At 37.7% G+C, this 27780-nt stretch overlaps 10 protein-coding genes across 10 annotated transcripts; 4 read left to right on the top strand and 6 right to left on the bottom strand. All coding sequences in view use genetic code 12, as the record gives it.

Annotated features, from left to right (window-relative positions):
• Window positions 1-749: 749 nt before the first annotated feature.
• Window positions 750-2807, top strand: TKL1 (Transketolase; the record flags this gene model as incomplete). The annotated part of the gene is made up of 1 exon (XM_001527804.2): window positions 750-2807. The coding sequence occupies one exon, from the start codon at window positions 750-752 to the stop codon at window positions 2805-2807; it is 2058 nt and encodes a 685-aa protein (XP_001527854.1).
• A 216-nt stretch (window positions 2808-3023) lies between these two features.
• On the bottom strand, window positions 3024-4097 carry ADH1_1 (Alcohol dehydrogenase; the record flags this gene model as incomplete). Its single annotated transcript, XM_001527803.2, has 1 exon — window positions 3024-4097. The coding sequence occupies one exon, from the start codon at window positions 4095-4097 to the stop codon at window positions 3024-3026; it is 1074 nt and encodes a 357-aa protein (XP_001527853.2).
• A 1662-nt stretch (window positions 4098-5759) lies between these two features.
• HEM14 (oxygen-dependent protoporphyrinogen oxidase) lies at window positions 5760-7421 on the top strand (the record flags this gene model as incomplete). The annotated part of the gene is made up of 1 exon (XM_001527802.2): window positions 5760-7421. One exon carries the CDS (start codon window positions 5760-5762, stop codon window positions 7419-7421), a length of 1662 nt encoding a protein of 553 aa, XP_001527852.2.
• A 145-nt stretch (window positions 7422-7566) lies between these two features.
• Window positions 7567-8097, bottom strand: PVL30_000363 (uncharacterized protein; the record flags this gene model as incomplete). Its single annotated transcript, XM_001527801.2, has 1 exon — window positions 7567-8097. One exon carries the CDS (start codon window positions 8095-8097, stop codon window positions 7567-7569), a length of 531 nt encoding a protein of 176 aa, XP_001527851.2.
• A 1940-nt stretch (window positions 8098-10037) lies between these two features.
• PVL30_000362 (uncharacterized protein) lies at window positions 10038-14075 on the top strand (the record flags this gene model as incomplete). The annotated part of the gene is made up of 1 exon (XM_001527800.2): window positions 10038-14075. One exon carries the CDS (start codon window positions 10038-10040, stop codon window positions 14073-14075), a length of 4038 nt encoding a protein of 1345 aa, XP_001527850.2.
• A 392-nt stretch (window positions 14076-14467) lies between these two features.
• Window positions 14468-18523, bottom strand: ECM21 (Plasma membrane proteins endocytosis; the record flags this gene model as incomplete). The annotated part of the gene is made up of 1 exon (XM_001527799.2): window positions 14468-18523. The coding sequence occupies one exon, from the start codon at window positions 18521-18523 to the stop codon at window positions 14468-14470; it is 4056 nt and encodes a 1351-aa protein (XP_001527849.2).
• Window positions 18524-21486: 2963 nt separating this feature from the next.
• Window positions 21487-22749, bottom strand: SFH5 (Non-classical phosphatidylinositol transfer protein (PITP); the record flags this gene model as incomplete). Its single annotated transcript, XM_001527798.2, has 1 exon — window positions 21487-22749. The coding sequence occupies one exon, from the start codon at window positions 22747-22749 to the stop codon at window positions 21487-21489; it is 1263 nt and encodes a 420-aa protein (XP_001527848.2).
• A 607-nt stretch (window positions 22750-23356) lies between these two features.
• On the bottom strand, window positions 23357-24073 carry FMP52 (Protein fmp52, mitochondrial; the record flags this gene model as incomplete). Its single annotated transcript, XM_001527797.2, has 1 exon — window positions 23357-24073. One exon carries the CDS (start codon window positions 24071-24073, stop codon window positions 23357-23359), a length of 717 nt encoding a protein of 238 aa, XP_001527847.1.
• Window positions 24074-24752: 679 nt separating this feature from the next.
• PVL30_000358 (uncharacterized protein) lies at window positions 24753-26674 on the bottom strand (the record flags this gene model as incomplete). Its single annotated transcript, XM_001527796.2, has 2 exons — window positions 24753-26010; window positions 26667-26674. 2 exons carry the CDS (start codon window positions 26672-26674, stop codon window positions 24753-24755), a joined length of 1266 nt encoding a protein of 421 aa, XP_001527846.2.
• Window positions 26675-27175: 501 nt separating this feature from the next.
• TVP18 (Golgi apparatus membrane protein tvp18) lies at window positions 27176-27697 on the top strand (the record flags this gene model as incomplete). The annotated part of the gene is made up of 1 exon (XM_001527795.1): window positions 27176-27697. One exon carries the CDS (start codon window positions 27176-27178, stop codon window positions 27695-27697), a length of 522 nt encoding a protein of 173 aa, XP_001527845.1.
• Between the last annotated feature and the right edge of the window lie 83 nt (window positions 27698-27780).

Below are 27780 nucleotides of genomic sequence, written 5' to 3'. Positions count from 1 at the left end.
AGGCACGGACTTCATAAGTAGTGTATTGTACTGTATTTTACTGAATTGTATCGGACTTTATCGTACTGTACCATACTGTATTGTACCATAAGGAAGTGTTTTAAAAAAAAACCATTCTGTTGAGGCCATTGATAAAAAATAAGAGAGAAATAAAGGAAAACAAATCGGAATCCGAAACTGAAACTAGTAAAAATATTCTTCAATCCATGTTGTAACAATCTTGGTTAGTCTCTATGACCAAAAGAATTGTTTCAGTCTTTTCCTACAAAAAACTCATATTAATTTCTCCCCCCCCCCCCCCCCCCATAGTTGCTCATTAGATTGTGCGGGTATTAAAATTTTGGGTCTTTTTTTTTTTGGGGGGGGGGGGGGGGGGGGGGAATTGAATAACTTGTAATTTATTAATAATAACTATGATTTTTTTTTTATATATAACTTATTTTATTTTATTTCATTTTTGCTTTGGCCAGTATCGAAATTTTCCAGCGAGATCGCTTTTACTCTAAATATTTCCCGTTACTTCCATTTTGCCTTCTTTCACTCCTTTTCCCTTCTCTTTTCTTCTTTTTCTTCTTCTCTTCTCCTTCTTTTTTTCATTAACATTAACCTTTTATTGAATTTTGGAGATATATATATATATATATACATACATACATACATACATATATCCATACTCAATTTCAATAAAAAATAATTTATACCCAATCAACTACACCGAGTGCTATATATCACACAACAACATAAAAAAAATGGCTCCATCTATTGACGAATTATCAGTCAGCACCATCAGAGGTTTGTCCGTTGACCAAGTCAATGCTGCTCAATCCGGTCACCCAGGTGCTCCATTGGGTTTGGCTCCAGCTGCTCACGCTCTTTGGAGAAAAATGAGGTTTAACCCACAAGACCCAAAATGGATCAACAGAGATAGATTTGTCTTGTCCAATGGTCACGCTTGTGCTTTGCTTTACTCACTTTTGGTTCTTTACGGTTACGACTTGACCGTGGATGACTTGAAACAATTTAGACAATTGAACTCAAAGACTCCAGGTCACCCAGAAAGATTGGACACTCCAGGTGTCGAAGTCACCTCGGGTCCATTGGGTCAAGGTATCTCAAACGCTGTTGGTATGGCTATTGCTCAAAAGCAATTGGCTGCTACCTACAACAAGCCAGACTTTCCAATCTCCGACTCAAAGGTTTACGCATTCATGGGTGATGGTTGTTTGATGGAGGGTGTTTCTTCCGAAGCCTCCTCATTGGCTGGTCACTTGCAATTGGACAACTTGATTGCCTTTTGGGATGACAACAGAATCTCTATTGACGGTGACACTGCTTGTGCATTCACTGAAAATGTCCCAGAAAGATACAGAGCTTACGGATGGCACATTTTGGAAGTTCCAGATGCTAACACCGATATCGATGCCATTTCCAAGGCCATTGACGAAGCCAAGACCATCAAGAACAAACCAGTCTTGATCAGATTGGTTACCACAATTGGTTACGGTTCTAAAGCTGCCGGTACCGGTGGTGTCCACGGTGCTCCATTGAAAGCTGACGACTTGAAGCAATTGAAGAAGTCATGGGGTTTTGACGAAGAGTCCAACTTTTACATCCCAGACGAAGTTGCCAACTATTTTGCCGAAAAAGTTGAATCAAACAAGAAGGAACAACAAGCTTGGGAGAAATTGTTTAACGAGTATAAACAAAAATACCCTAAGGAAGGTGCTGACTTGCAAAGAAGATTGGAAGGTAAATTCCCAGACGGATGGAAGGACAACATTCCAACTTTTACTGCTAAAGACAAGGCTCTTGCCACCAGAAAATTGTCGGAAGGAGTTTTGGACTACTTGTACGGTGTCCTCCCAGAATTGATTGGTGGTTCTGCTGATTTGACCGGTTCCAACTTGACCAGACCAGAAGCTTCTACTGATTTCCAACCACCATCAACCAACTTGGGTAACTACGGTGGTAGATACATCAGATACGGTGTCAGAGAACACGGTATGGGTGCCATCATGAATGGTATCGATACTTTTGGTGCTCACTCTAGAACATATGGTGGTACCTTTTTGAACTTTGTCTCTTATGCTGCTGGTGCCTTGAGGTTGTCAGCTTTGTCACACCAAGGTGTCATTTGGGTTGCTACCCACGACTCTATTGGTTTGGGTGAAGATGGACCAACACATCAACCTATTGAGACTTTGGCTCACTTTAGAGCTATTCCAAACTTGTCAGTTTGGAGACCAGCTGATGGTAATGAGGTTTCTGCTGCTTACATTGCTGCTATCGAAGCCGTTGACCATCCATCTGTCATTGCCTTGACCAGACAAAACGTTCCACACTTGGAGAACTCCAGTATCGAGCAAGCATTGAAGGGTGGTTACACTGTATGGCCAGTTGAAGACGGTAAGCCAGACCTCATCATTGTGTCTACCGGTTCTGAAGTCTCAATCTCAATTGATGCTGCTAAATTGTTAGCTAAGGAGAAGAACCAAAAAGTTGCTGTTGTCTCTATTCCAGACTTCCATACTTTTGACCAACAACCAATTGACTACAGATTGAGCATTTTGCCAGATGGCGTTCCAATCATGTCAGTTGAAGTATTGTCAACCTTTGGATGGTCAAAATACTCCCACGAACACTTTGGTTTGAACAGATTCGGTGCATCTGGTAAGGCTGCTGATTTGTACAAGTTCTTTGGCTTTACTCCAGAAGGTATTGCCGAGAGAGCTGAAAAGACTATCCAATTCTACAAGGGTAAAGTTGTTGGCTCACCAGTCCACACTGCTTTTGAAGAATTGAAGTAAATTTTCAGAGACTGACGAATAGTATTTAGGTTTTGTATTAAATATATTTCAATATATTCAATACATCCAAATTACATATACATACATATATTAATATATTTTTTTTAGATGAAAACAAAAAAACAAAAAAACAAAAACAAAAACAAAATTTATTTAATCAAGTATCGTAGTATATTAAAATCGTGCATATTATGGTTGAGTATTTGATATTCTACTTTACTTGGATGTATCAACAACATATCGACCAATAATCTTACCTTGTTCCATTAATTTGAAAACTCTTTCAAGCTCACTCAAGCCAACTATTTGTATAGGACATCTGATCAAACCTCTTGCAAAGAAATCAACTGCTTCATGAGTATCCCAATTTGTTCCCACATAGGAACCCTTCACGGTGATTTGTCTCAATACTGTGGGCAATATTGGTATTTTAATCTTGGCCTCTGCTGGTAAACCAATAAGCACCACTGTGCCGCGAGATCTAACAAAGTTGATGCTTTGTTGAATTGCAGCTTCAGAAGTGGAGACATTTAATGCTGCATGAGCGCCTCCGCCACTTCCCGAATGTTGGTGAACTTCCTTTACGACATCAGCACTTTTTGTGAAATCAATGTATACTTCTGCCCCTAAATCCTTAACAAACTTTTCCTTCTCGTTCGGCTCACCGCCACCATCGATTGCAATAACTCTCAAGCCTAAGGCTTTCGCATACTGCACGGCAAGCGAGCCCAATCCTCCTGCAGCACCGGAAATAACGACCCATTGACCAGGTTTCGCTAGTGATGCTTTTAAGCCCTTGTATACCGTTATGCCCGCACACAATATTGGTCCCACAGCAGGTAGATTTATATCACGTGGTAATTTTGTTGCCTGTAAGGCGTCAACGATGCAGTATTGCTGGAATGTGCCATTGATATGCACACCCGAGAGCCGAGAGTCTGCGCAAGCAGTCTCTTGTGATTGCTGACAATGCTCGCAGGTACCACACGTGTGATTAATGAGTTTGACACCAGCAAGGTCACCGATTTGCCAGTTTGTGACATTTGAGCCGAATCCAACAACGACTCCCGAACCTTCGTGGCCACCTACGAGTGGGAGATTAGGTAAAGTCTTGCCAAACTCACCTTTGTAGACGTGCAAGTCAGAGTGGCAAACTCCCGAGTAGTGAATGTTCACGAGAAGCTGGTTTGGCGCAGGTTTGGGCACGGGAATGGACTTGTACTCGAGTGGACCATTTAGAGTGGAAAAGATTACTGCTTTTTGAGTAGTTGGGATTTTAAATCTGTTCATCTTGGCCCTTTATTAAAAAAAGAATAAAAAAAAAATAATAATAATAATAGATGAAGAAAAAGAAAGCAAATTAGAAGGTGAAAACGATGATGAATAGTGATAGAAAGTGGAAGAAGAAAAGAAGTTACTTATAGACTCAATTGTAAATACAAGATTAAAGAGAAATATCGAGGTATTTTATAAAGAATTCTATACAAGGTATGGAATAGAGGGTGTGATATGGTTAGAGTACAAGTTCAATTTGTGGGGAAATAGGGGGGGAGAAAGGGGGGGAGTAAGGAAGGGTTTAATATGTAGGGAAGAAGATGGGGTAGAGAAAGGTGGGGTGAAGTGAAGTGGAGTAGAGTAGAGTAGAGTGAGGTAATGATAAAGTAGTATATAAGAGGGGAAGAAACTGGTGGAATGAGCTTATCTCCTTTCGGAGATAATGGCAGATTAAACTCATACGTCTGTTGATGGGAGCTGACTTGTCTGGAAGGTCATTTTGAGGGGAAAGGATCAATTATACCTTGATTCCTCTTTGGTATGGTAAAATTGAAAGATGGAAAATAAAAAACAGATGGTTTGTAATATATTCTTGAGAAGAAACTCGGTAAATCTTTGGCATCAACAGTGGAGTATGAATAGTATCTTTATTAACAATTTTTTGGCTCTCCTTTTGACGTAGCGCATGAATTGCGGGGAAGATGAAAGAGCTGGAGGAGCTGGAGGAAGAGGAAGAAGAAGAAGAAGAAGAAGAAGATTGATTGAATAGCAGAATTAGATTAGGAAAAAGAAGCACAATGTGTGTGTGTGTGTATGTGTGGAGTGGGGAGGTGAATGAAATGGGGAGATGAGGAAAATAAGAAAGGTGGAGAAGAGTAAAGGGTTATGTAACCTAATTGGTAAAAACTCACCCACATAATTTTGCGAAAACCAATTGGTTTTGCTTATTCCTTTTTGATCATGAGAATGGTCCATACCTATCAACTCTATTGCTTCTTCCTTAATAACTTGAGGGAATCTTACCAAAAAACAGAAATGACTTGGACTTCGAAGTCTTTAGAGTGAAAATAATATCTGAAGCAAAAAAAAAAAAAAAAAAAAATGTTGATGATGAAATAAAAGTGAAAAACAAAAAAAACAAAAAAACAAAATAATTATCGTAAACTAAAAGAACTATTGTCGCCAAACCTTTACACCTTAAATTTTAAATCAATTAATTTTTATTAATTTTTTTTTTTAATTTTGGCCATTTACCTTGATTTTTCTATTTCTTCAGTTGATTTTTGTTTTGAAAAGCTGTAAAGTGATGGGTACTGAAACATTTGCAGGGAAGGTCCAAGTGGTATGATTTTAGATTTTGTTGGTTTGTTTTTGCTGCGAAAAAAATAAAAATCAGCAACAAAGCAAAAAGAAAAACATACATAAAAAAAAAAAGGCAAAGACAAAGACAAATAAGGACAAATTAGACTCATTGGATTAAGAAGACAACAGAAGGGAATAATACCTCAACTACGCTCATACAATTCCCTTTTTTTTCGCAGCTAGTCTTGACATCAAAGGACCAAGTGACTAAGTTCTGTTACATCCAATAGTGTAACACTTATTACCACTATCAACAATACAATCCATTTGAGTTTACAACATTTCTTTTGTATATAAATATATATATATATATATATGACATTAACAAAACTACCGAAAGATGGAAAGGTCGCTGTACTAGGAGCTGGTATCCTGGGTCTTACATTTACATATTTTTTGAGCAAGTTAAGACCAGATTTACATTTCACAATCTATGAAAAGACTCAACGACCGGGAGGATGGATGTTTTCGCCAACATTGCACGTCAAGGATACCGGCGAGAAAATAATGCTTGAGAAGGGTCCAAGAACACTACGCGGAGTTAAGGATGGAAGCTTACTTATGATTGATATCTTGCAGAACTTGGGCCTCAAGAATCAGGTAGAGGTGATTAACAAATCAAGTCCAGCTAACAAAAAATATATTACTGATAGCCAGGGCGAGATAGTTCAAGTGCCAAACTCAATTGCAAGCACAGTCCAGTTTTTAAAACAGGTGAAGGCTTTCGACTGGAATCTTCTCAGAGGAATTGTTTTTGAACCTTTTGTCAAGCCCTACAATGGAGATGAAACTGTTGAACAATTTTTTAAGAGAAGGTTTAAAAGTACAATAATTACGGACAACGTTGCCAGTGCAATAATGCACGGAGTGTATGCAGGTGATATTGGCAAACTTAGTATCAAGAGTATTTTGCCTGCATTGAAAGAGATTGAACATGAATCTGGCTCAATAGTAAAGCATGTTTTGCAACAAATACTTAAACTGAAGACAAAGCCCAAGCCCAAGCTTAATGGTACAACAAAGGATGGTGAAATAGACAGTAAACAAAAAGTACAAAAACTCTCGGAGCTATTGCAAACCTACGAACAGTTGCTTTCACCGCATGCTAATTTACTACTGCTACAGACGCGGCTCAAAGATTACCCAATGATCAAATTACATGATGGTATGGATGCTCTTCCCAGACATTTAGCGCAATTCCTTATCCAAAATACAAATACCGTGATTAAGTATAATGCACCCATAGAATCATGCGATCCAGTATCGGGACTTGTAAATGGAGAAAAGTTTGATCATATACGAAGCACCATCAATACCCATAGCTTGGCCAACTCCTTACCAGCAAACAACCCATTGGTCCCACAGCTAAACTCTATTCAGTATGTCTCAATATTTTTGACAAACTTGTTTACACGGGAGCTGCTCTTGATACCGCAAGGAAAGCCGGGCTTTGGTTTCTTACGACCACGATACCGCAATGTTTCAAACAACCCACAAGCTCTATTAGGCACGATTTACGATTCAGACATTGAGAATCATGTGCAAGGTCTCTTTAACGATAGTAAACCAGTTCGCAACAAATATAACAAGATTACAATAATGATGGGTGGCCACTATTACTCGCATTGGAGCATCCCTTCGAATAAGTTGAATCTCAAAATTGTTGAAGATGTTTTAGCTGAAAAGTTGAAGGTTGATGTTTCGAGGTTGAATGTTAAAGCTATTACCATCAGTGAAGGCAAAAGGGATACGGAAATCGATACAATCAAGGATAATGATTTGGTAATAAGCTATAGTTTACATTCACAATGTATCCCTCAGTACAATCTTGGCTATCAAGAGACCAAAGAAAAAGTCCTTGAGATATTGAACAAAGAGAATTATAAACTTTCATTTGGAGGTACTGTATTTGCTGGAGGTCTTGGAGTTCCTGATTGTGTGGAAAGTTCACTTGTAGACGCATTGCAATTGAAATGAAATATTGAATAATAAAAACTTTTCATCTTTCGAAATATTCTTCATCTTCCTTCCCTATTTTTTCCCTTTCTTTTTCTAAAACAATCTTTTCGATTTTTATGAAGCAATTTCGATCACTTTTTTTCTGTTCATCTAATTAAGTCGGTCATTCATACAGTGGTAACACTTCTTCTTCTTCTTCTACTTCTAATTCTTCCTCCTCCTGTGCTTCTTCTTGATCACCATTTTGATCACCATTTTGATCACCATTTTCATTATCAGTTTCAACTTTATCCATATTTAGATTCTTTCCCCCGCTTAATGCATTTGCCACTACTTTCGACTCTTTAAGAGCATAACCAATCTTCAACGGCCTCTCAAAAAATTCTTCCTCTTGTAATGACCGTAATGCTAATTTTGCTGATTCCACCAGGCCAAATGCTATGAATGCATAACACTTGTATAATTTAATTGAGATAACATCTCCGAATGCTGAGAAAAGTATGTATAGATTGTGCACAAGGGATTGTTTATTCGCTTTGTTATCCAAGTTTTTCACGAATAGTGTGTGGGATGGCTTGAGGTTGTTCAAATCCAATTTAATTTTTTTGCTGGGGGTAGTGGTGTTGGTGGTGTTGGTGGTGTTGGTATCGACGTCGGTGTCGTTGTTGTCACGAGGTCGCTTCTCTGATGTCATTATAGGCTTTGAAAGTACAAATTGTGATGGGTTGTGGTGCCGAGTTTTAGTGATGGGCTTAACTGCTTAGTTCAAAAAGGTCCGCGAACTAACTCGCCGATGATCGAGAATTTTGAGTGTGTCCATATACAAATTCGCAGCCAATACCCAAAACCAAACTAACGCCAAAGAATTGATGCCAAAAAAAAAAAACGATTCAAATCAAATCAAAACAAAACAAAATAATAAAATAAAACCAAACTCAGTATTGATTGAATAAACAAATAAAAAAAAAAGTGATTTCTAATGAGTATCAGATAATTATTTTAATACTATAAAGCTTAAAACTAAGGATGTATGGTAATTCTGAATGAAATCGATTTGAACATTTTTACCATTCAAAGCTTAGTCACTAGCTATACCTTGTGCAAATCTACACGTTGAACTAGGTTGTACAAGAAGTGGAGGGTTGCAATAAAAGTTTCTTGAGAGATGGGTTGGGTAAAAACATGGACACTAAACAGAATTTGGGAGAAGAAGGAGGAATCAAAGGCAAGTTTGCCTTGTAACTACTCTTCTTAATTTTTCCCGCATCCTCTAACGATTGCATCAGCATCTTCTTTTATATATTATGGTTCTGCATTTCTTATTGCAAATCCTTGGTAATTAATTAGGATAATATACTCCCTCTTCCCACTTATATTGTTTAGCAAACGCTTTATTCCAGAGACACTGTAGGTGAAAGATATGTAGGTTCTAGTCGTCAATTATAAAACCGAGGAGGATATATGAATTGGAGCACCAGGTGCAAAAAAAATAGAAGAAATTACCAAAAAAATACCAAAAAAAGAAAGAAAACTGAAATTGGTGCAAGTGAAGGTATATCCAAAACAATGTGGAGAGAGAGAAAGCGAATAATGATAAATAAAAAAAGAGAGGCGAAGATCCAACAAACAGCAATCTAAAGACAAAGACCAAAGGGCGGTGGAATCACAAAGTATAGATAGCTAGTGTGATTGTGTGTTCTTGTGCTCTTATGTTCTCGTGTGCTTGTGTGTTTTTAGGTGGGTTGATGAGAAAGATGAAAGCTGTGCGTCTCTTTTCCAAACTCTTCACATTGTTTGCCCCGCTCATCCGTGACAGCATTTTCTGGAAGGAAAGAGGGGGGCGGAGGGGCGGAGGAGGGGAAAAAAAATCTGATGATGTCACAAGTTTTGTCCAATCTTTGCACATTTGTTGAATATATATTTTTTTAATCATACACACTCTTCTAACCATAGATCCATGATATAGATACATGCTATTTTATCGGATATAGATATGTATATACCTGACCCTTTTCTCTTCATAACAGTATACACAATTCACATGTATGAAAAGATAAGACGCCTTGAAGATTTAAAAGTAGATTGCTAAGCTTATGAATTGATTGGAAGACAAAGAAGAGCAAGAGCAAAGCAACAGAAAATTAAAAATAAAAAATAAAAAATAAAAAGTAAAATAAAAAAATAATAGTAATAATATTACAGAAACATATACGCACAACATCAACATATATATATACATATACATACACACACGAATTCATTAATACAGCAATACCCAAAAAAAAGGAGGGAAAAAGAAACTAGCAACGCTTTAGAAGTATAACCAAGCCACACTTTGGAAACCAACATTCCATTCCTTGTTTTTTTTTTTCTTTTTCATTTTCCTTCAATTGTTTCTTTTTGTTTTTTATACATATATTATATTGAAGACTCTATATTATCCAAGACAGTTCCAAAGCATACTTTGTACTTTGCACTCCATAACCCAATAGTAGTATAGAGGTCTATTACTTACACACAAACTAGAGTTTCCACTACTTAATTGCATAAAACTTTTAAAGAACTTGCTATAGACTTTTATTTTGCCATTACCATTACAACAACTCGAGCAAATTTACCACCAACAATATCACAATGAGTGAATCACCGCAAATAAGTGCGTCTTTGCTTCGTTTGAAGCTATTGGATGCTTTGAGAGGCGGCGACACTTTGAAGATTGACCTGATTGTTAACGAACTCAATTCGTCAAAAGCAAATATCCACAACCAAGAGTTGATCCAATTGAAAGAAACTATATTACACTATGCAGTTCAAGTTGCCAGTTTGAGCACAATCCAGTTTCTTATTCAAAATGCTTCCAAATACGGGTTGGATATCAACTCACAGGACCCTGAAGGCAATACCCCTTTGCATTTAGCAGCCATGGCGTCTAGACAGGATGTAGTCAAATATCTCTTGTCGTTGCCCGATATCAACGACACCATCGTGAATTTAAACAGAAACCAACCTGTGGAAGTTGCAAAAGATTTAAATCTAGCACAATTGATGCAGTTTGAAAGAGCAAAGTTTGTTGAGAAGTCAGCTAGTGACTTGCGCACCTATTTCAGCAAACGAGATTTCGATAACTTGGAAAGGTTATTGGTGTCGAATCCAAGAGCTTCTGAACTATTGGATATCAATGGAGCAGACCCCGAGACCGGCAACACTGTGCTCCATGAATTTATCAAGAAAGATGACTTGCAAATGTGCGATTGGATCTTGAAGCACGGCGGAGACCCATTCAAGCGCGATAAACGAGGTAGATTACCAATCGACCTAGTCAATTCTAAGGACGATGCATTACGCAAACTTCTCAAGGCTGCATCCAAGGACCAAACTATTATGGACCCTGTTGCTGCAACAAACGCCGCTGTGAAAACCGGTAGTGCGCCAGTCTATAAGGGCTATCTACGCAAATGGACTAATTTTGCATCAGGTTACAAGCTTAGGTATTTTGTTTTGGACGAACACGGAATCTTGTCTTACTACGCAAACCAAGATGATACTAGTAATGCATGTCGTGGATCTTTGAATCTTGGCTATGCGACTTTGCATCTCGACTCCTCGGAAAAAATGAAGTTTGAAATTTACGGTAAGAATGGGCTTAGATGGCATTTGAAGGCGAACCACCCTATTGAAACTAATAGGTGGGTTTGGACATTGCAAAATGCAATAACTATTGCGAAAGATAACCTCAAGAGACGACAAGGAGTGAAAAGGGCTCCTACTACTAGCAGTACTTCTACCTCGGTCTCATCTGGCGCAGGTGCTGGTGCAGGCGCAGGTGCAGGTGTCGCTGGTAATGCTATTGGAAGCAATTCACCGGAAGAATACTCATATGATGACAGTGAGTCAATCGAAAAAAAGAGACACCGTCTCAGAATTCCTGGAAGACGTAAGCATAAACGCAATGCCAGTCAAGCGTCAAACGCATCAACAGGTGAGCAAAACTTATCCAGGGCATCAACCGTCAAGAGCAATCTTAGCCACACTGAAGCACAGCAAATTACAGGTTTAGCTCCTCTCACAAATTTATCGGACTCAAAGGCTACTAGAGAGCAAACTCCTGACATCAATCACAGTGCACACGACACAGATAATGAGAATTTTGATTACGACGCCGACGAATTAGAAGGTGACGATTATGATAGTGACACTGAAGCATCAATTGACTTTGAGCAACTCAATGACGAGATTGCAACAATTAAGAGATCTTTGCAAATTGAATTGGCATCTTTGTTGGAATTGTTTGAGCGAGTGATGACCAGTGAGACTTTTGAACCACACACTAAACAAGCTGAGGTATGCATTGTTGGTAAGAATACAATCAAGGCTGTTCATGAACTTGTTGGAAAGTACAATTTAATTGTCGACTCGAGAGATGGTAAGTTGAAAAAGGACTTGGATAGACAGCACGAGGTTAACAAGCTTTGGGAAAAATCTATCAGGCAGTTGGAAAACGAAGTCAAGGCCAGAGAAGATAAATTGGCCGTTTTCCAAGGTCAAAGAAAACAATTGAGAAAATACTTATCTGGTGGTAGTGCCATTGTCAAATCAAGTGGAACCATTTCACCAGCACCTGGTGCTAGATCCAGTGCTGGTGTTGCGCCAATTGCTAAAGGTGAAGTGTTGGAAGAAAGCCCAGTCGATGAGGATCAACTTCAACAAGTCGATCACAAACTTGACGAAGTTGTACATCATCAAGGTGAGCAACAAATTCCACAAAACGTCATTGGAGAGTTATTGGGTGAAGACTCTGACGATGAGTTCTTTGATGCTGACGAATTTGAAGAAGAAGAAGCGGAAGAAGAAGCGGAAGAAGTAGAGGAGGCAAAAGAAATCGGTGACTATAATGATGATGCTGGTGCAGGTAATCTTGAACCACAACATTCAAGAGCTTCTATCAACCAAGATTTGCCAGTACCCGAAGAAAATACCACACAAGATAATTTAGAACAAAAGCATCAAGCCGTGGCCCCAGTTCAAGAAAGCAGAAGTCACCTTGAAACAGAGAATGGTCAGGGCGGAGTGACTGGAGACCAAAAAGATTTTGCTCCCGTTGGTGCAGCTGGTGTAGCTGGTGCAGCTGGTGTCGCTGGTGCAGTAGCTGTTGGTGCTTCCCATAACAATGATAGTGTTTCTCCTCGTAATGAAACATTGCAAGAAGAAAAGGTTACTCAAGACGCCGTACCACAGCAATCTCTGGTACAAGCACCCCCACCTTACACTTCATCTAACGAACCACATCAGTCAACAAATGAGAAACAACAAGAGGCTCAAACTTTACCGAGCGACGATGGCTTGAACCCAGTCCAAAAATCTATCAACCATCAGCTTCATCAAGAAGGTTCATTTTTGGGATACGAGAATCCGCCACGAACCAAGCTTTCCATGGATGAAGATAATAGACCAAAGGTTGGTTTATGGGGTATCTTGAAATCAATGATTGGTAAAGATATGACAAGAATGACTTTGCCAGTTTCATTCAACGAACCTACTTCATTGCTTCAGAGGTTGACTGAGGATATCGAGTACAACGATCTATTGAACATTGCAGCAGGCTATGACGATTCCACATTGAGATTAATTTATGTGGCAACTTTTGCTGCTACTGAGTACTCTTCGACTATTGATAGAATTGCCAAGCCTTTCAATCCATTATTGGGTGAAACTTATGAATACGCAAGACCCGATCAAAACTACCGATTGTTTGTGGAACAAGTGAGCCACCATCCTCCAATCAGTGCATGTCACGCATTGTCCCCAAAATGGGATTATTACGGAGAAAACGCTGTTGACTCCAAGTTTTCTGGTCGATCATTTGATTTTAAACACTTGGGTAAGATGTTTTGTGCGATTAGACCCGATAACGGAGTTAAGGACAAGAACGGGAAGGTTGTTGCTGAGGAATTGTACAGTTGGAAAAAGGTCAATACCGCTGTTGTTGGTATTATGATTGGTAATCCAACAGTTGACAATTACGGTAAGATGATTGTAACAAATCATACAACGGGGGACACCATAACAGTTGATATGAAACAACGTGGATGGAGAGCTTCTTCGGCATACCAATTGTCTGGACAAGCTTTGGATCGTAATGGTGTTCCGCAGTGGGCCATGGGTGGTCATTGGAACTCCAAGATTTTTGCGAAAAAGATTACCAAGGAGCAACAAGATGGAGGAAGTAGCGCCCAAAGGAAGATGTCGATTATTGAGGACCCTGATAAAGGTTCTGCAAAATCCACAGACCCATTTTCAGGGGCCAAGTTTTTAGTCTGGCAAGTTGCACCTCGACCTAAAGTTCCATTCAATTTAACAGCATTTGCGGTTACTTTGAATGGACTTGATGACAATTTAAAGAAGTGGATTGCCCCAACTGATACAAGGTTGAGACCAGATCAAAGAGATATGGAAGAAGGAAATTATGATCGCGCAGCCGATGAGAAACATAGAGTTGAGGTTAAACAAAGGCAAGCTAGGAAAAGAAGAGAAGAGAAAGGGGAGACTTACACTCCGAATTGGTTTACAAAGAAAAAACATCCAGTCACAGGCGATATGTTTTGGGATTACAATGGCAAATACTGGCCAGAGAGAAAGAACCATAATTTGGCCAATGCTGGAGACATTTTTTAAAAGAGTTCAGTTTCTAAAGCTGTATAAGCTCGATTTCTGTTTTTTTTTTCTTTGAATTTTTTTCTTTTGGGTCCCTGATTTTCTTTTTGATCCTTGTTCCTTTCTTCCTTTCTTCCTTTCCTGTACTTGGATTTAATTAAAATGTTCTAGAATACAATTTATATTTCTGTTTTGCGTCTTGCTGTTCTTCATAGAAAAATAATTTAATTTAAATACATAGAGATAAATTAAAGAAACAAACAAATCAAAGTAAAAGATGAAAAAATAAAACATTAAATTATTAGCTTATATTCTTTAAATAACTGTTCTTTAAATAAGTGTCTTGAAATAAACTCTTCAGTATCGAAGTTAATAACGAATAAATAAAAATTACAAAAACGGAAACAAGCGCTCTAAATGTTCAAATGTCGAATTCCCTGTATCCCATTGTGATATAACGAAACATCATCACTTGATTCATTATGAGGTATATCATTTAATGTAGTTGCAAATCTTGTGGCGGATGTATTTTGTGTTCGAATAGTGTCGGTACTCATCTGTTTGAGTAAAGGCAACCTTTGACTAAATGAGGCTTCTTGAGTTACTAGATTGCCCAATGCATCGTCGTCTTCAAGAGTAGCATCATTTTCATGATCATAAGCATCATCATCACCATCATCATCACCATCATCATCAACATCATCATCGTCACCATCAGAAGATTCGTTGATTTCATACACATCCGTAGCGTTGGGATCATCGGGTGCCAGTGCAGATATCAACGTGTTGGACGTTTCACTTCTTCTGGAAGACAACGCCTTATTGTTAAAAGAGATACGTGTGTTGGCTGACTCTTGTTCTTGCCCTTGTCCTTGTTCTTGTTCTTGTTCTTGCTCTTGCTCTTGCTCTTGCTCTTGTTCTTGTTCTTGTTCTTGCTCTTGCTCTTGTTCTTGTTCTTGTTCTTCTGCGGCATTTATTTCGGAAGGTACAACCTTGCTTACATCATTATCTTCATTATCGGAGATACTTTCGATGGCACAGCTTGAACCTGAGACACTTACAGCATCTGGAATGACTGAAGATGATGCCGGAGTCTCAGTAGCAGTATGATTAATCGACGATGACGATAAGTTGTCCAGTTGTATACTAACTTCATCAGAAGACGAAGAAGGTATTGTATGCGGAGCAGAAGGGCGCGAAAGCGGATCGGGCGATTGTGATGATTGTAGAGGAGATATTAAGTTACTGTTAAGTGGCAAGGATGATGGCGATGACTTATGCAAAAACGAATTCGAAAGGCTGTCCTTGATACTCGATTGTCTTCTTTGTGTTGGTTGTAATGAGGGAAAAGTTGTTGAATTAATGTTGATAATTTCATCAATTGTCGAACCAGCATCGCTTAGTGACTGTTGTTGCCCACCAAATGGTTGTCTTTCATACGCCGGTGCAGGCTCGTTTGGTGTAATCAATTGTATGGAAGGAACACGACTCAAGGGGTCCTCAGCAATAGATAACGTTCTCGTTAATGGTGATGATGGTGTAGATGTGGCTTCTTCAAATGATGGCAATTGGTCACCGTTGTCGTAAACACTACCTTGATCCCACTGCTTTATAGTTACACCATTATTACTATAACTCGGAGTATTGAATATAATACCATTATTGTTGGAATTCTTTTTGTTACTAACGATTGTACTGGTGATGGTATTCTGGTATTGATTACTGGCATCACCAACACTGATATGTCTAGGTGTGCTAATATCAAGTTCATCGTATTTGGGTAGTTGTATTGAGCCTTCATTACATTTCGAACTAAGCAAGATCAAAGGGGTATCAACAACAACTTCATAATGATGCATCTTGTAATCATCTTTTGGATCCGGTTTTGAAATTCTAAAGCACACTTGTAATCTGTGGTTGATCTGTATGTGTCTGTAATTGGAGTCCGGGTATAATGCTCTTGATTTCAAAGTATATCCATTCTTGATATTTTCTGGAGGTGAATGTTTCAATGCTAATTCATCAGTAAGAAATGATGATGAGTTGGGACCCGTCAACTCATGCGGACCAATCTCATCTACATTAGTTAAATTGGTCTCAAGTGCCCCAATAACTGGCGAAGAAGGGTTGAAAAAACCGCCATCCGGAATATTTTCTTGGACTATGGAGGCTTTACGAGATCCTGGAGTTGATGATGCTGCCGAAGAAGCGGATCTGCCACGCTCATAGGACTCATTCGAAGTAGACCCCGTCATCATTGATTTATCAGCCTTTGTCGTCAAAAAAGGCAACGCTATATTGATGTCCAAAGGCGATGCAACCATTGTTTTCTTTTCATCCTTGTTATTTTTTTTACGTAAAGAGGACTTTGTTTCTGCTCCTTTTACTTTTCCATTTCCGGTACCAGTTCCAATATCATTTTCTGGTTCATAGCATGAAAAAAGCAAATTGTTTTCTGGGCATTTAATCACTTCTTCTTTATAAGGGTCGCAAAAAGTGTTTGTAGATTGTTTGCTCTTAGTTTTCAATTCACACAAAGCAACCACTCTTTCTCTTACCTTGTTCTCTCTTGCAGGGTGTAAGCAGTAAGGATCTTCACTATCATAGTCATATTCTTTAGCCAAGTTTTTGGATACATATGTAATCCTTTCTAGTACATTGAATTTGATACGTTTAACAATGACATCTTTGACGAGTGGCACTAACTTAACGTTAACGACATGCTCCGAGCCTAAAGACACATATTTTCGTGGGAAAGTTATGATATAGTGCACAGAGTCATTCCATACTCGATTGACATAAATAGGTTTATCAGCTATTGAGTTGGCAAAATTAGGCGGTGTCCGTACCATGGGTAAGTTGTACGAGGCATTAACCTTCAATCTCCGACTCAACTTATCACTTATCTTGTTGAAATTCACCAGTAAATTGTGCATCAAACTGCCATTTATAGATACAATTGATGCGGGAATATGTTCTGGAAGTAATACAGGCAACAAAAACACATAAAGACCAGCTCGGTGTGTTTCAGGAATTGAATTCGTATTAGAATTATTAAAGGTGGAACTAATATTATGATTTGTATTTGAGTTTGTGTTTGTTATTGAGTGTGATGAGTGTGAAGATATTGCTGATTCTGTCAGTGCATTCTCAGCCAATTGTTCCTCAGACGAAAAATTTCCCTTCAACGAGTTATTCCACTCGTGAATATTAACTAGTTTGTATTCCCGTGTGCGTCTGGCCAAGTCTTCAGGTGCTATTCTCTTTACTCTACTTTTCAGTTCTCCTGACAGTGTTCCATTATCAATGTAATAATCTGCATTGTTTAAGCTAGTTGTCCATTCCATAGTTCCAATCTCAAACTTTTCTTTTGAATGCGAGCGATTATATGGATCTGAATTCGGCCACAAGATTTGAGTCACGGATTGAAATTTAATGCTCAAGTCTTTCACAGTTGTTTGGTCTTTTGTCAACTCAATGATGACGGCAAATGTGTGTGGAATTGGATTCTCTGAATCAATTTTAGTGCACAAATAGTTTGGCGAGCTAAACAGCTTCATCCTCTGGCGTAATGAGTTGTTTGGCTGAGTGAGTTTAGTACCTTCAGTGCCATCAATGACTTCTGTTGGGTTAGACGATGATAATGATGGAGCTTGCGCTGATTGCAGTGGTTGCAGCAGTTGCGGTGTTGAAATAGATATAATCGATGATCTTCGACTACCTGAGCTATTACTATAATTATTAGCGGTATCTTGCAAGAATGAGCTGGCTTCTCTTTGTTGACTACCTCCATTCTCCACATCTTCATATGTAAAGCTTGTAGAGCTTGCTGGGGGTAGGTAAATACAATCGTTTGAATTTGACACGTAAACTCTAATAGATTTGGAGGGTGACCCTTGCAACAATGTCTTTATTGGTATTGGCATTTGCAAGCCCAAGTCATGTAGCTCATTGAGTAATTTCTGCAGCAATATTTGGGTTGACTCATTGTGAAACAAATCTTTAGATTTCGATGATTTGAATATGCTGGATGGAGATAGCGCTCGTGCTGCGTGGGAATGCGACTGTGAGACTGAGGCTGAGACTGAGGCTGATGTTGACGCTGAAGTAGAGACCGATCTAGATCTGGATCTGAGGTTTGATCGACTGAGGTGTAAATGTCCATGTGACGACGAGTTAATTGCTGATGAGTCGTTCTTGTTGTTGCTATTATTATTGTTATTACTATTATTGTTATTATTGTTATGACTGTTTCCATGGATGAAGGAAAATGAAGTGGATCTTAATCTTGAAGATTCTCTTGGGGGAGTTATTCCCTTAATAATGTCCTGTCGAACATTATTATCATGATCGAGACTAAGTCGTCTAATTTTCCCTCGAGAATGATCGGTTGCATTCTCGGTGTGACTTGGATTTCTGTGTGGGTTGACTTTGCTTTTTAGCTTATCAAAGCTGAAACTCCCATGCATTGTGAGAATGGTGGATTTCTTTGTTGATGTTAAGTACTGGAGAAAAAAGAAAACTGGTTCTTGAAGATTCAGGCTAGTTAGTGTGTGTGTGTGTGTGTGTATATGTGTGTGTGTATATGTCCTTTGGGGAAGGAAAGGAAGGATGGAAAGAGTCAAGCAAGATAAAAATCTGTGGTCAATAGTTTTCACTAAAGTTGGATAATGATGGTGATATCACTGCGATATAGTTTGATAATGATTTCTCATAAAACTGGGGAAGCTGTAAGAAGGGAAAAGAAGAAAATTGCAAGGATATTATTTTGTATTTCGAATAGCACTATTGCTGGTAGTAAATGTGTTTTATTTAAGAAGATACCAATATTATATAACAGTGTACCTTTCCTTTATTTTTAACTTTTCTTTCTCCTTTTCTTATCTTTGTCTTTTTCTTTTTCTTTTTCTTTTCCTGTTTCGTTCTTTCTCTTTTTCTTTCTCTTTTTCGTTCTTTTTATTATTGATTACTTATTGTGTATTGTTTATAATATGATATTTGTACTGTATTGTACTTTTCTCTTCCCTTCTTTTGATTTGGTAACCTTAGGGGGAGGTGTGTAGTGGTTGGTTGAATTATAATGGTATATACTAAGGAGGGAGGTTACGTGTTGAGAATGTATCTAGGCAATAAGCGCAAATAATTTGTCACAAAAAACAAAAAATGAAAAACAAAAAAATAAAATAAAATAATAAAAAAAAAAGAAAACAAGAAATCCAAGTGGTGTGGTGTGGTGTGTGTGGGTGGTGTGAAATGCAGTGAAGTGGAGTAAAGTAAAGCGGTGTTGGAGTGCAGTGGAGCGAGAATAGGGGTGGATATAATTATAAGACACTTTTTTTTATTTCTTGCACTCTAATTGAAGAATGCTTTAACAAATAAGTGATAAATGATTGATAAATGATTCCAAAACTGTGATGGTGAGTATACAAATCGAGGGGGGGGGGGGGAGGAGTAGAAGAAAAATGGAAAACTGGTGGTGTGGGTGATACTTTTTCTTGGTAGTTTTTTTGATCACAAATTGTAGATTTGTAGATATGATTCTAAAATTGCAGTTTAGGTTTCTCTCTACTTTATATTTCTGATACCTGTATGTTGAAGGGCAAACAAGGGTATATGGGAAAGGGATGGAGAAATAAATGTGTTTGTCCTAAAGGTTGAATGTCCCAACGTCGAGATTTATTATAAAGTGATGTAGCAAACAAACAAAAAGGATGCGGTAGTAAGTAGAAAATCTAGAAGACGAAGAAGAAGAAGAAGAAGAAGAAGAAAAGAAGAAGAAGAAGAAGAAGAAGAAGAAGAAGAAGAAGAAGAAGAAGAAGAAGAAGAAGAAGAAGAAGAAGAAGAAGAAGAAGAAGAAGAAGAAGAAGAAGAAGAAGAAGAAGAAGAAGAAGAAGAAGAAGAAGAAGAAGAAGAAGAAGAAGAAGAAGAAGAAGAAGAAGAAGAAGAAGAAGAAGAAGAAGAAGAAGAAGAAGAAGAAGAAGAAGAAGAAGAAGAAGAAGAAGAAGAAGAAGAGGAAAAAAGTTGTAGTTGTGGTTGTGGTTGTGGTTTTGGTTGTAATTGTAAATGTGCGATATATCTCAAGGGTTTTGTTTCTATACTCTCTTTTTTTTTGGCCCAATGCAAAGAAGATTATCATAAGCTAGAAGAAGTCTTATCAGTCTCAGTCTCAGTCTCAGTCTTTGTCTGTGCCTACTCCGCCTATTGTAATCTCCTGTTGTCTTTATTTTCTTTTCTAATCTTTTACACTTTGTTTTTGATTTCGAGAGAAGGAGAGAACCTTATACTGAACTATGGACAACTCGAGAGATACTTATTCGTTTGAATAAATAGAAAAATACACCCATTTTCTTCCAAACAAATTTTAACTACTTTCAAACCCTCATAACAACTCTTTAGTTTCTACATGTATCATATATCTTCATCCCTTGCTGGTATATCTATTGTTACTGTTGTTTCCTTTTTTTTTTATTATTCTTTACTCTTTAAAAATAAAAGGATAGCGAAAAGGTAAAAAGATAAAGATAAATGTCCGCTTCATACAATCTTGGCCCTAAAACCACAGTTACAGCCCACTCTTCTGTCTCTTAGGGAATTGTCCTAACTTCCCTTTGCATTTCTTCATATTCAATATCTTTAACTTACATAAAACAGAGTCATCTTATGTTTTACTCTTTGATTTTTTTTTTTTTTGGTTTTTCCATTTCCGGTCTTTTTTTTTGTCAATTTAGTAAGCATGGAACGAACGGAGAATGTATCTTCCTAGTATCAATGTTGAATATCGTTTTATGGAAATTTCAAAGCTTCTATGCTTTACAAAGAACTGTTGACTTCAACTAAAGAATACTCATTACCCAGCCCAAACCTTATGTTTGATCTGCTGTTGCCGTTCTTCGTCCCCTTCCTCCCTCCCCTTACATTTCAAGTTTAATCACAATTGTTCAATGACAAACAACTAATTTCCAACTTTTGACTCTGTACAATGGTGTAGCTCTTTACCAACTGTTTGTCTGTGATATAGTTCTCTCTTTCTATTTTATATTTTATATTTTATATTTTCCAAAATTAAAAAAAAGAGAGAGAAAAAAAAAATTCATCAAAACATATATCCTGGGCTATGGCTCTTAGCACGGTGTACATTAATATATTGTCGCTTCCTTTACTAGTTTCTAATCTGATCTTTGCTGGTCCCAGGTCCAATGATCAACAAAAAACATTCTTTTTTTATTTTTTTACAAATACATGATTTTAATTAAAGAAACAACTATACTATGTTTTATAGTTCAACTTCTATAATCTTTTAAACTATTTATCCTTTATATCATACACCTGTTGTCAAATGTAATTTACTCCAATGGCAAACACGTGATTGCTTTCTTTATCTTGCTCTACCTCTTCTCATACTTTTTTTTTCTTCTTCTATACTTCTTGTTCTTTACTCTACTTCGTCATTATTATGTGCAATCTCTTCATCGCCAAGTCTTTGCAACACAACTTGGCCGTATTTTGTCAACTTGATGCTTTCACTCACATCCAAATCAAATAAACTTCTTTTTGGATCCCCCTTTGCACTCTTAACTCCACCATAACTCTCAGGTAACTCCTGTTTTGGCAACGTTTCCTTTAAATCCCCGTGATTCAATACTTGAAACTTCTTTAGCGTCTCGGCACTAATCACTCCAATAGTCTTGAAAAAAGTAAACACCCAACCCATGATCAAGGGAACATTAATAAAGTACTTGGTACTCAACAACTCGGGATAATTTTGTCCAAAAATCTCAATAATCTCCTTAGTCGCAGCTTTCATCCCAGGATCAATTCTAAACATCGAAACATTGTTATAATCATGAATCTGCGCAATCTTGTGGTTCTTGGAATCTGTAAAGTCAACAAGCTGCAAAGCCTTCTCCATCAACCCAATTCTCCAACGTAAAAACTGACTCCCTGGAAGATTCTTGCCTCTATTGTTACCACTACTGCTGCTGCTGCTGCTGCTGCTGTTGCTGTTGCTGCTGCTTTTAGCTAGTCCCTCTCTCTGTCCATCGTCTGCACCCTCGCCAAATTTTTGAAAAATCTTTTTGGGGCTTTTTAAATTACCATAAAGATTCCATGTAATAACATGGAGATTATCATTACCCGAAGCAAACTGGGTGATAACACCCAACTCATTCAATTCCTGGTGAAACTTTTCGTCAAATGCAGCATGTAATGGCTGAAATTCATTTCTCCAATTAAACGTAGCAATCAATCTCTTTGTTGCCAAGTCCAAGTCATAGTTATCTGCCGCAAGAAACTTTAACAAAATCTCATTACGCTTGGGGATATCAACATACTCCAAATCATCAGAATTGATCCTATATCCAAATATTTCATCATATGCTGGATTTTTTGTCTGCTTTAAAATATCAGGAACAGACGAGATAAGTTTGGTAAGTTTCTGAGCCTGTTCATCATTCAATTTGGTTGACTTGATGGTAGACTTTACATAGTATTGGGGGTTGTTGCTGCTGCTGGTGGCGCTTGTTGGGCTGGATCCAGCGGAATTAGCTGTTTGAGACTCCACGCTCTTATCTAGGCCTGTCTTCAGAGTTGAGTTCAGAGCCTGATTGTGTTTTTCGGCCGTAGTTGCAGTTGCAGTTGCACCTGCATCAGCTTTCTCAATTGATAGATTCTGGATTCCCTCGTCTACCTCAGGCATGGTTGATCAGTAGTTAACAAACAAGGATAAACAGAAGAAAAAAAAATAGGGAAAGTTTTGTAAATGAGCTGAAATGCAAAGTCAAACAATTGAAGCTTTTGCAAGGAGGAAGAAGAAGAAGAAGAAAAAAAAAATTTTAAAATAATATTGAACAGGAGAGGCTGTACTGTTTCAAAAATTGAAATATGGTTAGGTTCGAAACTAATTAATCAAAATCTAATATATATGTACTGTTGTTGTTGTTGTTGTTTTTTGTTCTATTTTTTTGTACTCCTTTCTTCGGGAACGTATACGGAGATATCGCTTTGCTCTTAAGGAAAACAGCTGATACGGCTTCTCTATCTAATAAGGATTCTTTAAAAACGCGCTAGTTGGAAATTGAATTTGGTCTTTCCTTACTTAACTTGTTTGTTTTTGCAATTTTTATCCTTTTACCATCTTGATTTCACAGAACAAAATTTACAAAAACAAAAAACAAAAATAACACTAACAGTACAAATGAAAAGGGGAAGGGAAAAGAAAAAGGAAAAGAAAAAGGAAAAGAAAAAGGAAAAGAAAAAGGAAAAGAAAAAGGAAAAGAAAAAAAAGGAAAAACATCTATTTCTCATTAAACGATTTTAAAATCATCAACTAGCTCAGTCAACTCAGAACCACTAACCTTTAAAACATTCTCCCTAAATTCACCTTTCAATCCTCTCTCGGCAAACTCAACAGCAATTCTACCCAAATCACTAGCTTCGATTGGTTGCAATAATGGAGCAAACCAAGTTCCTTTACAAAGTTTGCCAAACTTCACTGCCCAATCATTACCAAAACCCTTTGACTCGTTTCGCTCACCAAGTAAAACACCAGGCTGTAAAATTATCGTGTATGGGAACTTCAAGTCGATTATGGCATTCTCCAATTCTCCTTTTGTCTTCATGTACAAAAAAGGTGACTTGGCATTGGCACCATAAGACGAGACTAAAACACATACCTTGGCACCTGCTTCTTTTGCTGCTTTAGCACTTTCGTAATTGATGCCATAATCAATCTCTTTAAATTTCTCTGCCGATCCAGCATTGGCTCGAGTTGTACCAAATGCAGAGATGTAAGCCAAGGGTGCAGGTTCAAGATTACTTATAGCTTGTGGCCATTTGGACGAGTCAGTCTCAACAATGGTATCAATGCGTGGTGACTCGGTGGTACTAGCAGTGTTGGCAAACTCTGGCTTTCTTCTAGTAACAGTAAAAATCTTGGAAAAATCTTTTGAGGTTTGGGCAAATTTGACAACTTGGCCACCAACCAATCCAGTGGATCCTAGGATAAGTAAACTGTTGCTCATTATAACTCTAAGTCAATTGATATGTGTATGTATGAAAATATGAAAATATGAAAATATGTAGAAACAGATGGATGATTGTGTGTCTTTATGTGGTATTTGTGTGTATGAAGAGTTGGAAATGTGGTTATGAAGAATAAACAAAATTATACATATGTATATATATCATGGGCAATATACCTTGTAAGCAAGTTTATGATATGCTAAATGCGCGATCGTGAGGTCATCTTCAAGTACTGTGGCAAAGTAAGCTTTAAAGGGAGTGCGTGAGAATCGTGACAAGGCAATGTAAAATTTACGACAAAGAAAGATTGATAATATATATATATATATATATATATATATGTTTTTCCTCCTCCACTACAACAATAGAAACAGAAGAAGAATGAAAAGGACATATACATCGATTTATACACTGAATTTTATAGAAACAACAATTGTTGAACTATAGTTCTCACATAAAATTCTCCTTTCTCTTCTTCTTCTTTGTATAAAAACAATAAATTTTCAGTTTTCATTTAGGCAGGATGTAGTTTTATTTATTCTTGCCATGCTTTTATATTTTTTTTTGCATTCTTATTAACACAAGATATCTACATTTCTTTATCCACATAGAAGATTATGCTTCTACTCTGTTTTTTATTTAAAAAAAAAATATTTTAAAAGAAAAGAAGTAAAAAAATTATGTCTTGCTGCCTGGAACCAATTTGAATGATAAAATATCGTTTTTGCCAACATCCACAGTATCCTCTTCTCCAATCTTCATACCACCTACACCTTCAATGGCGGCGATGGTGACATCTCCCATGATTTTTCTTGCCACTGAAATCACCGGTGTTCCCCGTTTCACCAAGATACAATCGCGAAAGACGGAATCTCCAGAATTTCCTGTAAAGTTGTTTATATGTCTCACTGGATATACTGGAACCAACTCCAACAACTCCGCGGCAGCTTGTAATAACTGCACAACTCCAGTTGAGCCAAATCTATACAATACCAAATCTCTAATGTTCTCTATTCGGTTCATGAGTTTTTCATCGACATCGCGCAAATTGGGGTCATCTGGTAAATCTTCCTTTGTATCCACAAATTCCGTACCTGGATCATACTTTATGAAATTTTGTGCCACAAGTTTCCGCAAGAACACCTCTGTAATTGATGAGCATAGCACTGCCTTGCTTTTTGGGTATTTCAAAATGATTTTCGATACATTTTTATCGGCATCGGGATGGTCCATTTTGTTTAATGATAATACAGTGGGAAATTTCACCTCCATAAATGCACGCACAACATTTTCCAACATCTCGTCATCCCAATCTTGCAAAGGGGGTAGGTCTGGAATGAGGTCCAATGCTTGTCCAATAAGTTTCTTGTTAGCCACATATCCACCCAACTGTTGTCTCATGGTCTCTAATGTCGTTTGTTTTGTTGCAATATGTCGCCTCTTAACTGACCCCCATCTTTCTTTTAAGTTACCCAAAATCCAATAAAAAATTTCATTTTGTAACCAGTCAATATCATTTAGTGGATCGTAGCCTCTTGTCGCTTTACCCTCGGCATCAGTCGTACCACTTGCATCAACTATATGGATAAGGCAGTCTGCCTCAGTTAAATCACTAAGAAATTTATTTCCCAATCCACGGCCAAGGTGCGCATTGGGTACTAATCCTGCAACGTCAAGTAGCATAATGGGCACACCTCTTTTCCCGTTGCGACAATAGCCATAATTAGGTTTACATTTATCCTGCTTGCCAAATCTAGCACACGCGCAATCTATCTCAAGGTACCCAGTGGCTTTATTTGGATCTATGGTTGTGAATGGGAAAGCTCCGACTTTGGCATTGGCATCGGTCAATGCATTTAATGTGGTGGATTTCCCACTCGATGGTTTGCCAACCAAACCAATAACAATTTCCCTTCCCATAACTAGTTTCCATGCACTAGAATGTCAAACCTGGTTGATATAAGTTGGTTTCAATAAAGATGGTGCTGAAGAAGAAAGACAATAGGGATAAACCAAAAAAGAAAAAGAAAAAGAAGAAGAAGAAGAAGAAAGACTAAAATATTCAAAAAGAGGATAAAGAAAAGAAAATGGTTTATGTTTGATCCAAGTTGCAATTTTTCAGTCCAAGTGCGATAACAAAGTGCGCGAGACTATGTATGCCGAAGAGAAAATTAAGCTAGGCTAAGTCAAGTTACGTTAAGCTGAATTTTGAGTTGAGTTGAGAAAAAAAAAGATTGTTGTGAGTGATGACGTGATGGTAGCGCCAATGTCTGTTGTATAGCTTTCTTGATCGAAATACCTCTACTACGCTGATATAAAAAATTGTTTAGTTTTGGTTTCTCTTTGGGTTAATGAAGATTAACCTTTTTTTGAAGAAACAAAAAAGAAATGTAGAGGATGTGGATGGACGCAAATGAGGGAAAAGTGATGTTGAGTTAGAGCTTAAAGTGGCTATAGCGTAGTATGTAAAGCTTTTAGTATCTAGCAAGCTCCATCTGCTGCTAAATCTTATACGTGGCAAACAATGCAAAATCGTCGCTAATTCATGGACTATAGTTTTTTATAGCTATTTTCTCCCTAAACTAATCAAACATTCCCATACACCAATATCAAATGAGTATCTTTTACATTATTCCTATCACTTTAAACAACAACAATTGTGAAAAGTATCAAATTATGGAAAGAAACAAATTATGAAAAGAAACTCCGTTCACCAAAAAAAAAAAAGGACAAAAAAAAACAAGGCCCCAAGACCTGTATATAACACTCGCTAAAGCCTCCTGCTCCTCCTCCTTCTCCTCCTCGTACCTCCTCCTTATCCCCCCCTCCTTCCTCTTTTTTTTTAATTTCTTTGCAAAAGAGATTGTGAGTGCGAGTGCGAGAAAAAGACAGAGCGTCAAACAAGCAGATATAAACAGAACAACAAAATTGATTGTACATCAATATCAAGCACCACACTTAAATTCAAATTCAAATTCAAGTTCAATTACAGATCTCAATTTCAATTTCGATTTTAATTTCAAGTATAGCTGCACGTTGTCCAACATCCAATTTAATTACAGTCTCAATCATATTTGCAAATTAACAGCAGTTTTGAAAAAATGGCATTAGGAGAAACCATTACACAGAACGTTTTTGGCGGTCTTTCCAACGACTTTAAAAAGAAAAACTTTTCCCTATACGGACAATGGATTAGTATATTCACGATATTTCTATGCATTGCCCTTGGTATAGCCAACATCTTTCATTTCAATCTTGTGATTATTTTTTCAGTAATTTGTATTGTTCAAGGATTGATTGTTATATTTGTCGAGGTTCCCTTTTTGTTGAGAATCTGTCCATTAACCGACACTTTTACGAATTTCATCCGTAAGTTCGACGGTAATTTGCCACGCTGTGGGTTCTACTTGTTAAACGCGGTGATCCAATGGTTGAGTTGTACATTGCAGGCAACAAGTTTGATTGTTGTTGCCATTTTCTTTACTCTTGCGAGTGCATGTTACGCTTTGGCATATGCAAAGAACCAAGAGTATTTAAAGAGTTCCATAGATGTGACTGGTACGGGACAAGGCGGTGCTTTAGAAGCTCAAGTTGGTGAACACGTGGTAAGAAATGTGTTATAAGAGGAGTGAGCCAGCCAGGTACTAGAAAGCAAGAAAGAGGGCAATGAGAAAAAGATGAAAGGAGGAAAGAAAATATGGATGTG

This window comes from Lodderomyces elongisporus, chromosome 1 (assembly GCF_030384665.1).
Source record: "Lodderomyces elongisporus chromosome 1, complete sequence".
In the NCBI taxonomy this organism is placed as follows: domain Eukaryota; kingdom Fungi; phylum Ascomycota; class Pichiomycetes; order Serinales; family Debaryomycetaceae; genus Lodderomyces; species Lodderomyces elongisporus.
The sequence above is the reverse complement of the archived record's forward strand: the minus strand, read 5'-3'. Positions and strand labels throughout refer to the sequence as shown.